The following is a 14,982-nucleotide window of genomic DNA, read 5'->3' on the forward strand; positions in this document are numbered from 1 at the left end:
AGGGTCTATATAGGATTGCTTTCTTTGGGGGGAAGGGGGAGGGAAGAAATCTACCATTTTATGTAGTTGGAAAAAAATTAATTTTTAAAAATTTTAAAAAATAAAGTTGTAAGATGAATTCTAGACAAGTTAATATTTTTCTCAGTATATAACAGGAGTATCTTGATCCTCACAGTAGTGGGAAGTAGCAACTATTATTCTTCTCATTTTACAGATAGGAAATAGAAATATCTGAGACTAGATATGAACTCAGATCTCTAGGTCTCACATTTTCAATAGCAAAAAGATACATAGCAAAAAGCTCTAAATAGCAAAATAAAGGATTTTACAAATTGAAGGGGGGAAAAAAATCCTTGTCTTGATAGTTCCCTGATGACAATGCATATGGTTTCCATGCAGAAATAACAATATTTCTTAATCAAAAGATCAAAGAGAGAGAGATCAAAATAAGAGGCCAAAATAAATGACTAAAACACATTTTAAAATATTTAAGTACAATAAATAGGAAAAGGAATTTAGTATTAATGGTTTTTGGTCCACTTAAGTGGCTATGATTTAATCCTGGAAAAATTTACTTAACTTTTGGACTTATTTACCTATTTTGACAAAAAAGAAAAATTTCTAGAATTATAAATAATTTTGGAACCCTTTACAATTGTAAAGTGCTATATAAGTCTTACCATGTAATTTTAAATAGCAATAGCTAATTTGCTTCTTCATGTTTAACTAAATTTTCCCATCATTGTCAGGGGCACAGGATGTTCTAAATGTAAATATTTTCCAAGGAGAAATTTTTTAAAGCTTTAAATTTGTACAATTCTAAAACTTTTAAACTTTAATCATTTTTATGAAAAACTGTTTCCTATGGAATTCCATAAGAATATTTTGAAAGGTAATTTGTTCATTTAACTTTCTCCCCATTATAGCAGTTAATGTTCCCACAGCAGCTCTTTTTGTGATGACAAAGAATTGGAAATCGAGGGGATGTCCAGCAATTAGGGAATTCCTGAACAAGTTGTGCTATATGAATGGAATATTATTGCTCTATAAGAAATGATAAGCAGGAAGATTTCAGAAAAACCTGGCAAAACTTACATGAACTAATGCTGAGTGAAGTGAGCAGAACAAGGAAAACATTGTATATCTTTACAGCAACACTGTGCAATGATCAACTATGATAGACTTAGCTCTACTCAACAATACAGTAATCACAGACAACTCTAGAAGCTCCATCCACACATCTGAATGCAGACTAAAGCATACTACTTTTACCTTTATAAATTTGTGTTTTGCTTTATTCTTTTTATGGTTTTTTTCCCCTTTTGGTTCTGATTCTTCTATCACAGTGTGACTATAGAACATATTTAAACCAATTTTACACATATAATCTATGTCATATTACTTTGCTATTCTGGGGTGAGAAGGGCAGAAGAAAGAAAACTTTACAAAAATGAATGTTGAAATTATCTTTCCATATAATTGGAAAAATAAAATTAAAAATCAAAAATAGTATATAAATATATATAACAACCTTTTGATTATTCATGTTCATAATTATAAATCTAAGTAATCACTATATCTAGTACAACCTGATTCCTACAGCAATTGAAATGTGAAAAAAAAATTTGTCTACTTCCTAAATGCTTCTAGATTGTCCTTTATGCTTTCCTTATTATTTTTTATAGTTCTGTCTTCCCCTTCTGTTGTGAGCTATTCATTACACATGATGGCCTTAATTATGGCCATTAGATAATGTGAATGGATTGGCAAATAGTATCAGTTTTAGACAAACTAATCCAGGGATGTCAAACTCAAATGGAAACAGCAAGCACTAAACCAGAGAAACCATATATTAGTATTATTAGAAAACATGTTCTATTGTACTTTCATTTATACTGTTTAATATTTACCAATTACAATCTTAATCTGGTTCACAGTACTGTAGTGTGTTGCACATATCACCTCTGTATTAGGCAAAAAGCATAATTTAGTAATGGTCACTTGCCATACAGAGGCACATTTGCAGACTTTTCTGTTGTCAGCTGTATTTCAGATGAAATAGATTACTGAAAGTCTAAGAAAAGATAAATGGCACATTGTTTTTTGCTCCTTCCTGTTTCACCCCCCCCCAAAACCCTGTGGGAACTATTCCATAGAAATATAGATATTTGTGAAGTGTAAACAGCCAAAATTGGTTAATATAACACTTTGTTTTGATTACATATGCCTAAATACCCTTCCAAATGGTAAATGTTAATTACTGAATTATTTTTAAGTGACAATGGTCTACAAAAGCAATTTCTCCTATAATAAATATTAAGAATTTAGTGAGATACAATATTTACTCAAGTCACAGGTTTTTAAAGTATGGAAAATGATAATAAACAATAGCTAAAGAGCTGCTTTAATTTTAAACATTGTGATTTGGTGAATCTTCCCCAGATTTTGATTCTATATAAATGGGAGCAAAGCTCTAAACCATGGATCTCCCTAAAAGATACAGAAAAATACCTTACCAAGTGCTTTTTTGGAAAATCCAAGGGATAAAAGAATCTCAGTGAGTCCTTTTCCCAGCCTTGTTTGGTAAAGGGAGACAAAAAGAAAGGTCTACAGACAACAGGATAAGGCATCTAGCCAGGAATGCCAGCGTGGAGCATTCCAGGGCAGGGAGAAGCTGCACATTAGAGAAATTAAGTGATCCCAGATCTAGCCCAGAAAAAGGATACGCTTGTGCTGGGCACAAATGACAACTTACTTACTTACTACTCAAATCTACATCAGAGATTCAAGGAAGATCTAAGGAGGTTTCTTGTGCCTAGGTGAGAATTCCAGAGTGAGGTGCACTCAGGCCTTAGGCTATGTAGCCATCATGGAGCAAGTTCAGGAACAAGCAGCAGTTTAGAGATTCTCACACCAAAAGCAAGCAGGTCCCAGTTATACCTTCCAGACAGGTTTAAAACCAGCATGGAAATAAACAGGGTAGATATTCCAAATTAAAAGGGAGCCAAAGATTTCTGCAGCTGGCTGCTTGAAGCTAAGTCCAGCAGCAGTCTTCAGCAGCTCCAGCTCACAGGTTTGTTACTCAAATCCAAATCTAGATCAGGAATTTGTAAAGTTCAGCCCAGGATGATATCAATCAAACTGTGCCCTAGATCAGACCACTGAAGGAGCACTGAATATGAATAGGTCTGAGCTTGCACAGAGATCCTGAAATAACATGACACTCAATACCAGAGACAAAGCAGCAAAAGACGAGACTCAACATTCTTTCTAAAAGTGTGTGGACCTAGCCTTTATATAAAATGTGAAAATAGGAAGTGGGCTGGAATAATAAACAAAAAAGAATTATCACCAAGAAAAATTATTATTAAAACACAAACTCAAAGGAAGATAAGGGAGAGGGTAGAATAAGAAGATGAGCAGATTAAGGAAAAAACTAGTCTTAAGTAAAACAAAATTGTACAAAAATATTCATAGGAGCTCTTTTTGCAGGAGTAAAGAACTAAAAATAGAGGAATTGCCTCAGTTTACAATGACAGAAGCCAATGGGAAATGGCTGAATAAGTCATGAAATAAAAATGTGACGAAATAATGTTTTGCTAAAAACTGATGAAGGGAATGGTTTTAAGAAAAGTTGAGTAGCCTTGTATGAACCAATACAGAGTAAAATGAGCAGAAGAGAATAATTTATATAGCAATTACAATACTGTAAAGAAAAACCTTAGGGGCACTAGGTGGCACAGTGGAGAGAGCACCAGCCCTGGAGTCAGGAGGACCTGAGTTCAAATCCGGCCTCAAAACTTAATAATTACCCAGCTGTGTGGCCTTGGGCAAGCACTTAACCCCACTGCCTTGCAAAAAAAAAGAAAAAAACTTTTAAAAAGGTTAGAAAATCTGATTAGTACAATGACCAACCACTATTCTAAAGAGCTCATGAAATATGCTACTCTACTTCCTAATAATAAAAGGTGTTGAACTCAGAATGCAAACTGAGACGTGTTTTAGACATGACCAATGAAGCAATTTGCTTCATTTGACCAAATGTTTAAAACAGGAATTTGGTTTTTCTTTCTTTCTAATTTGGAGGGGGGCCACTAGTTACAAGGGAAAGGTGGATTATTATTGATTTTAAAAAATGAAATTTAAACACACAAAAAAGAAAAATATACACTAGGAATGCTGACAATAATAGAACCTATAAATCACAGTATGTCAAAGTATAACTTACAATACGTCCATCACCACTACCAATGTCTACTAAGGATCCACTTCTACAACGTAACATCTTCAGAACATTTTCAATCTGATTTGAAGTTGCAGGTACAAAAGGCAAACAAATTTTCCGGAGGGCTGGAGTTAAAAAAGGAGTAGCAACAGCATACACTGCTATAAGTGTTCCACCAACTATTCCAGGGACTAATAATGCCCAACTTCTTTTTTTCAAATTGTTAGCATCAACACTTGTAGGTAAATCATGTTCTGTGAGTATTCCTTCCTGAGATACTTCTGAGATTACAGGTATACCTAGAAAAAAATCCCATCCCCCAAAAGAAAAAAAATTATCACCAATTCTATAATGAAAACAATATAATAGTTATTACTACCATCTGGTCCACCTGAAAGTCAAGACTCCCTCCCTGGAGCCCTAGGTTCCCATCAGTGAGTTTTAATCATATATTAGCCCAAACCCAGTTATCATGGCGGCTCCAAACCATACAGCCTCCATGTACCCTTGGTTCTCACTCCTCCCTCCATTTTCTAACTCCATCTTCCTTAAGTTGTCTTTCTTATTACAATGTAGGCTCCTTTAGGTTAAAGACTATTTTGCTGTCTTCGTGTTTTTTCCCAAGTGTTTATTTAACATAGTAGCTGGTATACAGTAAACACTTAAAAATTCTTGCTCCTTCATTTATTCATTTAATAATTTTAAAAGAAGCACAGTTAACCTGTGCAGCCTTCTTTCAAATGCAGGATTGCAAACAAAGGTCATATATTTCACTAAGAAAATATTAAACTCTCTTGGAAAAAATTTATTCAATACTAATTAAATACAAAAATCTGTTTCTCCTGGCATAAGGTTGTTTTGTTGTCACCAAAGCAGACAGCATATTCACACTTTGATGGTAATTTATAAGTTCAATATCCACAAACACAAATACAGGTGTGAAAATTAATGTCATGCATTTATAGTTCAAAATAAAATCCTCGGATCTGAACAAACATCAAAGTGTTCTTATAAATTTAATATTATCTCAGTTTCATATAAAGTATGTGAGATAGGTTCATCAAAACAGAGCTCGTTTGATCATGGCTGCATAATGGGAACAAAAGACTAATACAGGACATACAAATCAAGGTGTTAAAAAAGTACATTCTACAACTCACAAAAAAGTCATACATCAGGTATGTGAAATTTTATAGCTAGTCCAGGAAGAAACAGATAATATAAGGTAAATGTTCTCAACTCTGACCTGAATGCTTATAGTACATCAAACAGGATATATTCATTCATTATTTCCAAGGAAATAAAAGTATAGTTACAAATTAATACAGCAACAGCTTTCAAACTAATTTATATGGATGCAAAACATTCCCTTCAGTTTCAATTCAATTCATCATTTGTTTGTTAAATGCCAAATACATAAAACTCATTGTGCTAGGGATACAAAGGCAAAAATAAAGTCATCCAGAACCTCAAGCTCAGAAAAAGCAAATTCAGGAAAAGATAGGAAAATGAGAGAATTCAGACAAAATGTCTAGGAAAATCAGAAAAGAGAGTAATCAGAGTCCAAAAATATCTGGGATTCCAGATATTTGGGACAGCAGGACACTGAAGGAAGTCAAAGATTCCAAAGACAAAGGGAATAATATACTCTCCAGGCATAAGAGACAGCTTGTATAGATATAATGGAAGATGTTAAGGAGAGAAAGCAAGTGTTAATCCAGTTGGGACTGTAATACAGAGTTCATGAAAGAGAGCAATATGAGCTAACACTTAAAAAGGTTGGTTGTAGTCAAATTGTAGAAGATTTTAAATGACAAGTTAAATAGTTTATATTTAGAAGCAATAGGGACTTAAGATTTTTGAAGCAGGAAAGGCAGGATGAGGCCTGTATCTTAGGAAGATTATTTTGACAGCTATGCAATGCATGGAGAGGGGGGCAGAAAGGCCAATTAAGAAGTACATGAAAAAGATTAACTAAACTGGTACTAGTGCATGTAATAGAGGGGACAGACAAAAGGTATGGAGGTAGAAATGGCAAAACTATGAAATAAGAAACATAAGGGAAAAGAAAGAATGAGAAGTTACAAAGCTGGGCAACTGAGGTTACCTTGCATGTGCTTTGTATATTCTCTTTACATATAAGCTAACATGTGAGAAAGTCCATCAGGAAGTAAAGCAGTTTAAATATGGAACTGGTTTGCTTTTGTTTTTGCCTCCTTGTGCTTGACACAGTGCCCAGCATGGAGCAATGTGTAATGTCTGATTGACCAAAAGTAAGTTTGCATTTGTGTAAAGACTATATATATATATATATGTGTAAATGTACATTATCATTCATGCAGGACTTTTATGAGAGCAAAGAACTGATTAAGAAGTGAATACCTATGATGAGGGCAGGAGGATTTCTATTTCTGATGAATATAACAGAATATCAATGTGTGGTCAGAAATTATGAATTTGAGGGATTAGATGAAATAAGCAGACCTAGGATAACAATATACATGACAATGCAAATGAATTGAACTTAAAAAGAAACTGAACTCTGGGTAATTATTATAGAAATGAATCTTAGTCCCAGAGACAAAATAATAAAATATATGTCTTCCCCTTCTCTCAGCAGAGAGGTGTAGGACTATTGGTGCAGAATAACGTTTGCCAAGGGCAGAGTCAAGCTGGAGAAGTAAAGGCAGGGATTCCCCAGAGCTCTCCCCCAAATTATTCCAAATACTTTTTAAATAATGAGTCGTGCCAAATGAACCAGCCCCAGGCATCCAGGAAGAGGCAATGGGGTATCTGGGTCAGTGGCAGTGGTAGAGGTTTCCAAACCTCTCAGTTCAGAGATTACCAAGGATAACTTGGAAGGTAAGGTGGAAAAGTCTGCCCCACCAGGGTGAGAGTGGAACCCAGTCCAGCACAGGCCTCAGCAGCACAGCAGGAGCAGGCCTTGAGAGCTGCTGAAATCAGAAAGGCAGCTGCTTCCAGAGCTTTCGGTCCACAGAAGGTAAGACAGTTGGAAGGAGATTATAGGGGTCTCTTTGCTGTCACTGAGACAGGACTCTGTTGACTTGCCCATACTCAGACCCTGGTCACAGTCTGAGGCCCCAGTCCCAACAAGAGGAGTAGGACAACAGAAATTACTGCTGCTGGAATGTGGAGCAGGGACACTCCTCACAGAGGGGAGTGCTTGTGGTCATCCCCAGACCAGAGCACAGTCCAGGAGAACAGTCAGAGCCCCTCCTTGGAGGAATTGAGAACATGGGTGCCTAGAAGTATCTCTGAAAAAAAGCTGCAAAAATCCCTAAAAGTTTGGGATAGTACAAAGTCTACCCTGGAGGCAGAGGCCCACCTTAACTTAGTTAAAATCAAGTCATGGGCTGGAGAAATGAGCAAAACAACAGAAGGAAGAAAATCTGACCATAGACAGTTACTATAGTCATGAAGAAAATAAAAATATACACTCAGTAGAAGATAACAAAATTTCTATATCCAAAGCCTCCAAGGAAAAAAAATAATAAACCCAAAAAAACCAAAAGAATGAAAAACTAGAAGAAAATATGAAATATCTCATTGGAAAAATATAGACCTGGAAAACAATCCAGGAGAGATAATTTAAAAATTGCCCTGATATTCTAGCAGAGAGTAAAATAGAATTTGAAAGAATCCACCGATCACACTAAAGCATTGTTGGTGGGGCTGTGAACTGATCAAACCTTTCTGGAGAGCAATTTGGAATTATGCCCAAAGGGCAATAAAAATGTTCATACCCTTTGATCCAGCAATACCACTACTGGGTCTTTATCCTGAAGAGATCACACATACAAAAAGATTCATAGCAGCTCTGTTTATGGTGGCAAAGAATTAGAAATTGAGTGAATATCCATTAACTGGGGAATGGCTGAACAAATTGTGGCATATTTATATTATGGAATACTATTGTTCTATTAGAAACTAAGAGGGATAGGATTTTAGAGAAGCCTGGTAAGACTTGCATGAACTGATGATGAGCCAAGATAAGCAGAACCAGAAGAACACTGTACATACTAACAACAACATGGTGTGATGATCAGGGGTGATGATCAACCTTGATGGACTTGCTCACTCCATCAGTGCAATCATCAGGGGCAGTTTTGGGGAATCTGTGATAGAGAATGCCATCTGCATCCAGAGAAGAACTGTGGAATTTAAACAAAGTCCAAAGATTATTACCTTCAATTTTTAAAAACATCATCTTATTTACATAATTTTGCTAACTCTAAATATTCTTTCTTTTTTATGGATATGTTTTCTTCTCTCAATCCATTTAATTTTGATATATGCATATCATGGAAACAAATGTAAAGATTCTCAGACTGCTTTCTGTTGGTGGGAAAAGGGGGAGGGGAAAAAAGGAGGGGGGAAAATCATAAAATTCAAAACCTTGCAAAAAAAATGACTGGTAGAAACTACTATTGTATATATTTAGAAAACAAAATATTTATATAAAAATAGAATTATCCCATATAATAATTTTTAAAGAAAAATACAAATAAAAAATACAACAACTAGCAAAGCCAAGCACATCAAAACATTAAGAAAATACAGGATGTCTCAACTGAATTTTTGTAATGTCCTCTATGCATAAGGAATGTTCCACATTTGTGAATTGATCACCTCTCCAAAGAAGTAAATGAGAGGTATCTTCTGATATCTCTTCTTGGAAGCCATGTCAACAAATATTTTTAAGTATAAATATTTATTTAAAAAAATTCACCAATAACCTCCTAAAAGAGAGAGTCCAAAATGAAAACTTGCAGGAATATTATAGCCAAATTTCAGAGTTCCCAGGTCAAGGGGAAAATATTGCAAGCATCCAGAAAGAAAATGTAAATATCATGGAAAAAGGAAGGATAACACTAGATTTAACAGCTTCTATATTAAGGGATCATGGGGCTTGGAATGATATTCCAGAAGTAAAGAGTTTGGATTACAATGAAGAATGAACTACCCAGAAAAACTGAACATACTCTTTCAGGAGAAAAGATGGGACATTCATTGAAATAAGAGACTTTCAAACTTTCCTTACCAGAGCTGAACCGAAAATTTTGATCTTTAAATATGAGACTCAATTGAAGCGTAAAAAGATAAACAGGAAAGGCAAATCATAAAGGAATGAAATTGATCTGCTTATATTTGAATCTGCAAGGGATGATGATGCTGATAATGCATATGAACTTTCTCATTTATTAGGGTAGTTAGAAAGAATATATATAGACAAGGTAGTTGAATCTGAAGGGACAATAATATATTTAAAAGATGGAGTTAATGCATGAGAGAGGAATGTCCCAATAATGGAAAAGTGAGAGATAGAATGGAGTAAGTTATTTCACATTAAAGAGACATGAAAAAAGCTTTTATATTGGAGTGGAAGAGGGGGAAGGTGAGGGGGAGTGAGAGAGCCTTACTCTCATCAGAATTGGCTCAGAGAGAGAATAACATATACACTCAATTGGCTACAGAAGTCCATCTTATCTGGAGGAAAGCAGCTGAGGAAAGGGATGAGAAAAAAGTGGAGGGAAGTGATTAGAAGGGAAGTAACTCCAACTGTGGGAGGGGGTAGTCAGATGAAAAACATTTTTGAGAAGGAACAAGGCAAAAGGAGAGAGGAAATAAAATGGGGATGAAGGAATAGGAGAGAGAGAAAAATGCTTAGCAATAGTAACTATGGGAAAAATATTGAAACAAGTTGCTCACTGCTCAAATGAAGAGAGAACGGAGTCAAATTTATAAAAAATAAAAGCCATTCCCCAATTGAAAAATGATCAAAGGATGCAAGCAGTTTTCAGATGAGGTTATCAAATGCTATCTATTTAAATCATTTTTTAAAATGTCCTCACTAGGGGCAGCTAGGTGGCGCAGTAGATAGAACACCGGCCCTGGAGTCAGAATACCCGAGTTCAAATCCAGCCTCAGACACTTAATAATTACCTGTGTGGCCTTGGGCAAGCCACTTAACCCCATTGCCTTGCAAAAATTAAAACTAAAAATTAAATAAGTAAATGAATGAATAAATGAATAAATAAATGATAAGTAAAATGTCCTCACTATTGAAAGAATTGTGGGTTGGAATAATTCTGAGGTACTACCTTATTACCTATTGGATTGGCTAAAAGGACAGAAAGAGAAGATATCAAATGTTGGACAGGTTGAGGGAAAAATCATGCCTACTGAGCCACTGCTAGGTCTGTATACCAGAAGAGATGAAAAACAGGAAGGAAAATGATCTATAAATATAAGGATATTTATAGCTGCTCTTTTCTGTAGCAAGGCATTGGAGATTGAAGGGATGCCCAATAGCTAGGGAACTGCTAAACTGCTAAATATGATTATGAAGAAATGTTATTCTACTATAAAAAATGATAAACAGGATGCTCTCAGTAAAAAAATTACATGAGCAGATACAATGGGAAATGTCCTATATACAGAGTTTCATTAATATTGAAGGATGTAGCCTTTTCTCAGTAAGGTTGAACCTCAAGACAACTCTGAAGGACTTATGTTAAAGAATATTATCCTTTCCAAAGACAAAGCTGATTGTGTTTGAATGCAGATTGATGCATACTTTTTTTTCTTACTGTATTTTTCTTGAGATCTATCTTTTCTTGGGGGGGGGAGGGTTATATTTACTCTTAAAAATGATTATTGTGGCAATATTTTCCATGACTAGACATTTCTATTCTATTTCCAATAATATTTTCTCAATGAAGGGGATTGGGGTAGAAGGAAGGGAAAGAATTAGGAATTCAAGGTTTTAAAAGTGAATATTGAAACTTGTTTTTGCATGTAAGCATGGAAAACAAAAAAAATAAGTGTTTTCCTTGTCAGACACAGTCATTGTATCAATTGGTTTTACTTAAATGTTTTGTTTCAAGGAAAAGTTCAAAGCTAGATGAAGACCTACATCAAGAGATGACTATACTGTAAAAAGGAGAAGACACCAATAAAATATTTTTTTAAAAACAGAAATAAGAAACTTTGGGCAGGTTTAAGGTAAAGTTTGATGATTTTAGACATATATTCACAGATCTAGAGTTGAAGGTATCTCAGATATTTTATAAGTGAAACAGTAAGGTTTAGCTTTATTAAAAGCAATCTGATAAGAGCTGTGAACTAATTCAACTCTAAAAAACAAGTGTCACTTCTCCTTTTAGAATGATGCAAAGGAAGAAAGACAGGTGAATATATAAACCAAGGCTGAGTTAAAGAGTGGGGAAAATGAACTAATGACAAGACACTTCATTTTCTCAGTAGGCCTTGGGGACATGAAGAAACAAATTTGGGATATCCACAGTAAAGAGTAAAACAACCTCAAAGAAAAATAAAAACTGTGCAACAGGGAAGTCCAAGGTGAGATTAAATAAATTTATAATGGATTTAGTTAATAGGATTAGAAGCAATCAGCAGTTCAGGAATTGATGAAGGGAAGGCACATGGTAGGGTTCAGGACTGAACATGTGGAAGGCAGGGAATAAGGGAGCAAAGAAGTCAAGGATGAAGGTTAGTGCAACACATCTGCATTTTCTTTAAAAAGAGAAAGACGTGAAATCTTCAAACTAAAAATGGATGAGATTTGTTTAAGGATGAAGGACGTTCCAGATGTTAGGAATAGCAATTTAAGGAAAAGAGATGGACTAAGTATTATGTCTTGATAGAAGATATTCTGAATAATCTGTTAGAAAAATTACATTGGGTAGGCAGGGTGGGGTCATGCAACATAGAATCCTAAAATCCTGGTACAGAGGTTCATTTTTTTTTTTGGTACTGATCCTGTAAACTATTCAAGAGCATTATTAGAATCATTAAATAGCAGCATCCCAAATTTACATACTTTAGTAGGTCTGTGTTGTCATCATAACTGACTTTCTCTGCCGCTGTCACTTAACATCCAATTTTCCCTATCCCTCCACCCTTTCTCTGCTTTACAGATGGTATCAATGTCCAATGATGATATATATGCTCAAAAATATTTTGATGCACTACAAAGCCTGATAAAGATTCTAGCTATCAGATAAATAAGTAAATCACTAGGTAAGAAGAGTGTTCAAGTACAATCTGATAATTTAATAATCATTGTCAGATACCAGCAAACTGAAAAGAAAACTTGCTAATTATTATACATGGACATCCCTTAAAACTTTTAAAATTGTTTCACATAAATTATTATACTTGGACATCGATATGAACTTCCATAGATATATAAGGATTGGTCAACTCAATTCCTAAATAAATTTATATCCCATCTCCTAAGATTTTATTTCAGTTTTAGCCAAGTATTTGCTATCTACTTTATCATGGGCACTCTAGGAAAGTTACAAAGAGTAGTCAGAGTATCCTCCTTTCTATATCCCTGAAAACAAGAGAATGACTTGAAAGAGAAATTTGAATCAGAAAGACCAATTAGGAGGTAATTGCAATACCAAATGAGATATGACCTTTCTCCTCAAAACTTCATATAGTATCCTATTTCATACTCTCTAATACATGTCATATAATATTTTTCATAAAGTTATTCATGTTTTTATCTTATTATTCTTCTACTAAACTTTTAAGCTCCAAGATGACAGGGAGATGGTATATCTAAACCTTGATTCTCTTCCAGAACTTAGCACATAACTTCACACAGCAGGGACTTAATGTTTAGTGAATGTTATTGAATGATGCTGAATAAATCTCAATTTAAGTAACACAAAGTTAATAAGAATAAAGAACATCGGCAAAATGGAGCACAATCAGATAAGGCTAATAAGCTGTTTTCAAGTATCACAAGGGATAGAAAAGGAATCATCCTTGTTCTGACTGGCCCTAAATAGTAAAAATAGAAGTAGTGAGGTAGAAGCTACTCAAGAGGAAGATTTAGTATTATTCTACCAAAAAAACTTCCCACAAATTAGTTGTCCAAAAGCAAAATGGACCACCTGAGGAAGCAGTCATATCCCATAAAGAAAAGTCTTCAAACAGAAGTTGACCACTTATTAGAATAATTGTTACAGTAGGGACTTCTAATATGGACTATATATGATCAGTGAAATTTCTTTCAATTGAGATTCTGAAATTTTATGAACTTTCTTCTCTTATCAACTGACTGAAGTTATCCCTCAAGATAATCATATTTAATCTTAAGTCCTGCTTTAAGAAAATTCTAGACCACTTATTTTAACTGTAAATGCCGTTCACAAACGATATCTGTAACTTTCAGTATCTTATTTGATTGGTAGAGACCTAGGCCAAAACTTTACATTCCCTTGAGTTGTTGATGCTGGGACAAACAGAGAAGGAATTAAAAGACACCAAAGCTAGCAACATTACCTATAGTCTCCCTAAAGTTATCCCTCTTCCATTTTTCTCATTATCCACCTCAATGTTTTTCCTAAACTGTAATCTCCTTAAGACTGAGATTGGTGTCTTTTCTCAATATTTAGTCTTGCATCAGTGTCTGGCACACAGTAGGAGTGTAATAGATATTTCTTCAATAAATTAACAAATCAGTTTTATCAGTGAGATCTGAAGTGTATTTTTTCCATGATCAAAAATCTACCTTTTCTCGCCATCCCCTCAAGAAAAAAGAAAAACAAAATCTTGGTAACAATTTTATAGTCAAGGAAAATAAATTCCTACATTGACTATATCCAAAAATATATTTTTCTTTAAATTTCAGTAGTGCTATAGCCCTTTATCTGAAGCATTTCTTTACATTCATCACATTCTACCTTGTGGCACTTTTGTCCCTATTGTGAAAACAAGGTGCTCTGTGATAGGGAGATATAAAGTCTAGATAAAACATCCTTCAAACACATCAAGTTTAGAGAACACATTTGTGTACATGTCTTGCCTATTGTAACTAAGTTCTTTGATGGTAGGTATTTTGTTTTTTCATTTTTGAATTCCTAGTACAAGTAAATATTTAAAAATAAATTGAATATACTAACCCACCAAATTGTTAACTTTTTTAAGACTGATCCAAGGAAGGGCAGCTAGGTGGCAGTAGATAGAGCACTGGCCCTGGAGTCAGGAGTACCCAAGTTCAAATCTGACCTCAGACACTTAATAATTACCTGGCCTTTGGCCTTGGGCAAGCCACTTAGTCCCATTGCCTTGCAAAAACTAAAAAGACTGATCTAAGGAAAAACCCGTTTTGAGAAAGAGCTTTTTTTTAATTTAAAGAGATATGGAAATATTCTCAAGGTCAGCCAGGTTTTAATAACAATTAAATAATATTTTACTATGGGAAGTAAATATGCCTATTCAAGATTTGATGATTATGCCTATGAATGGGGGAAAATATGCCAAAAGCTCATAATTCTTTGACTAGTGCTCATCTGAGATGAAAATCTGAATTAGTGGAGGAAACGATATAGAAAATGCATGAAGGGGTGGCTAGGTGGTGCAGTGGATAGAGCACTTGCCCTGGAGCCAGTCAGCCTCAGACACTTATTACCTAGCTGTGTGGCCTTGGGCAAGCCACTTAACCCCATTGCAGTGCAAAAATCTAAAAAAAAAAAAAAGAAAAAAAATGCTTGAGTAAGTCCTACATACCAGAATAGGTATTTTCATATATATAGATGTACACACTTACATACATATAGGGCTAATGTGCCGATTTTCCAGACACAAAATACTTGCCAAATACCTCATATATAGTATTTTAATATACAAATCTTTCACGTATTTATTGTTATGTATAGAGTGTTCCAAAAAAATCTGAGAGCAGTTTTAAGCTATTA

General features: G+C 34.7%; 1 protein-coding gene across 1 annotated transcript in view; it reads right to left on the minus strand.

Annotated features, from left to right (window-relative positions):
* The window catches only part of ATPSCKMT (ATP synthase c subunit lysine N-methyltransferase), a 39,515-nt gene that overhangs the window by 23,629 nt on the left and 904 nt on the right, over window positions 1-14,982 (minus strand). The window contains exon 2 of the mRNA XM_074205898.1: window positions 4,229-4,524. Within this exon, the coding sequence (XP_074061999.1) occupies window positions 4,229-4,524 (296 nt within the window). The remainder of the gene's footprint in view (window positions 1-4,228; window positions 4,525-14,982) is intronic.

The sequence above is a fragment of the Macrotis lagotis genome, chromosome X (genome assembly GCF_037893015.1).
Source record: "Macrotis lagotis isolate mMagLag1 chromosome X, bilby.v1.9.chrom.fasta, whole genome shotgun sequence".
Classification (NCBI taxonomy): domain Eukaryota; kingdom Metazoa; phylum Chordata; class Mammalia; order Peramelemorphia; family Peramelidae; genus Macrotis; species Macrotis lagotis.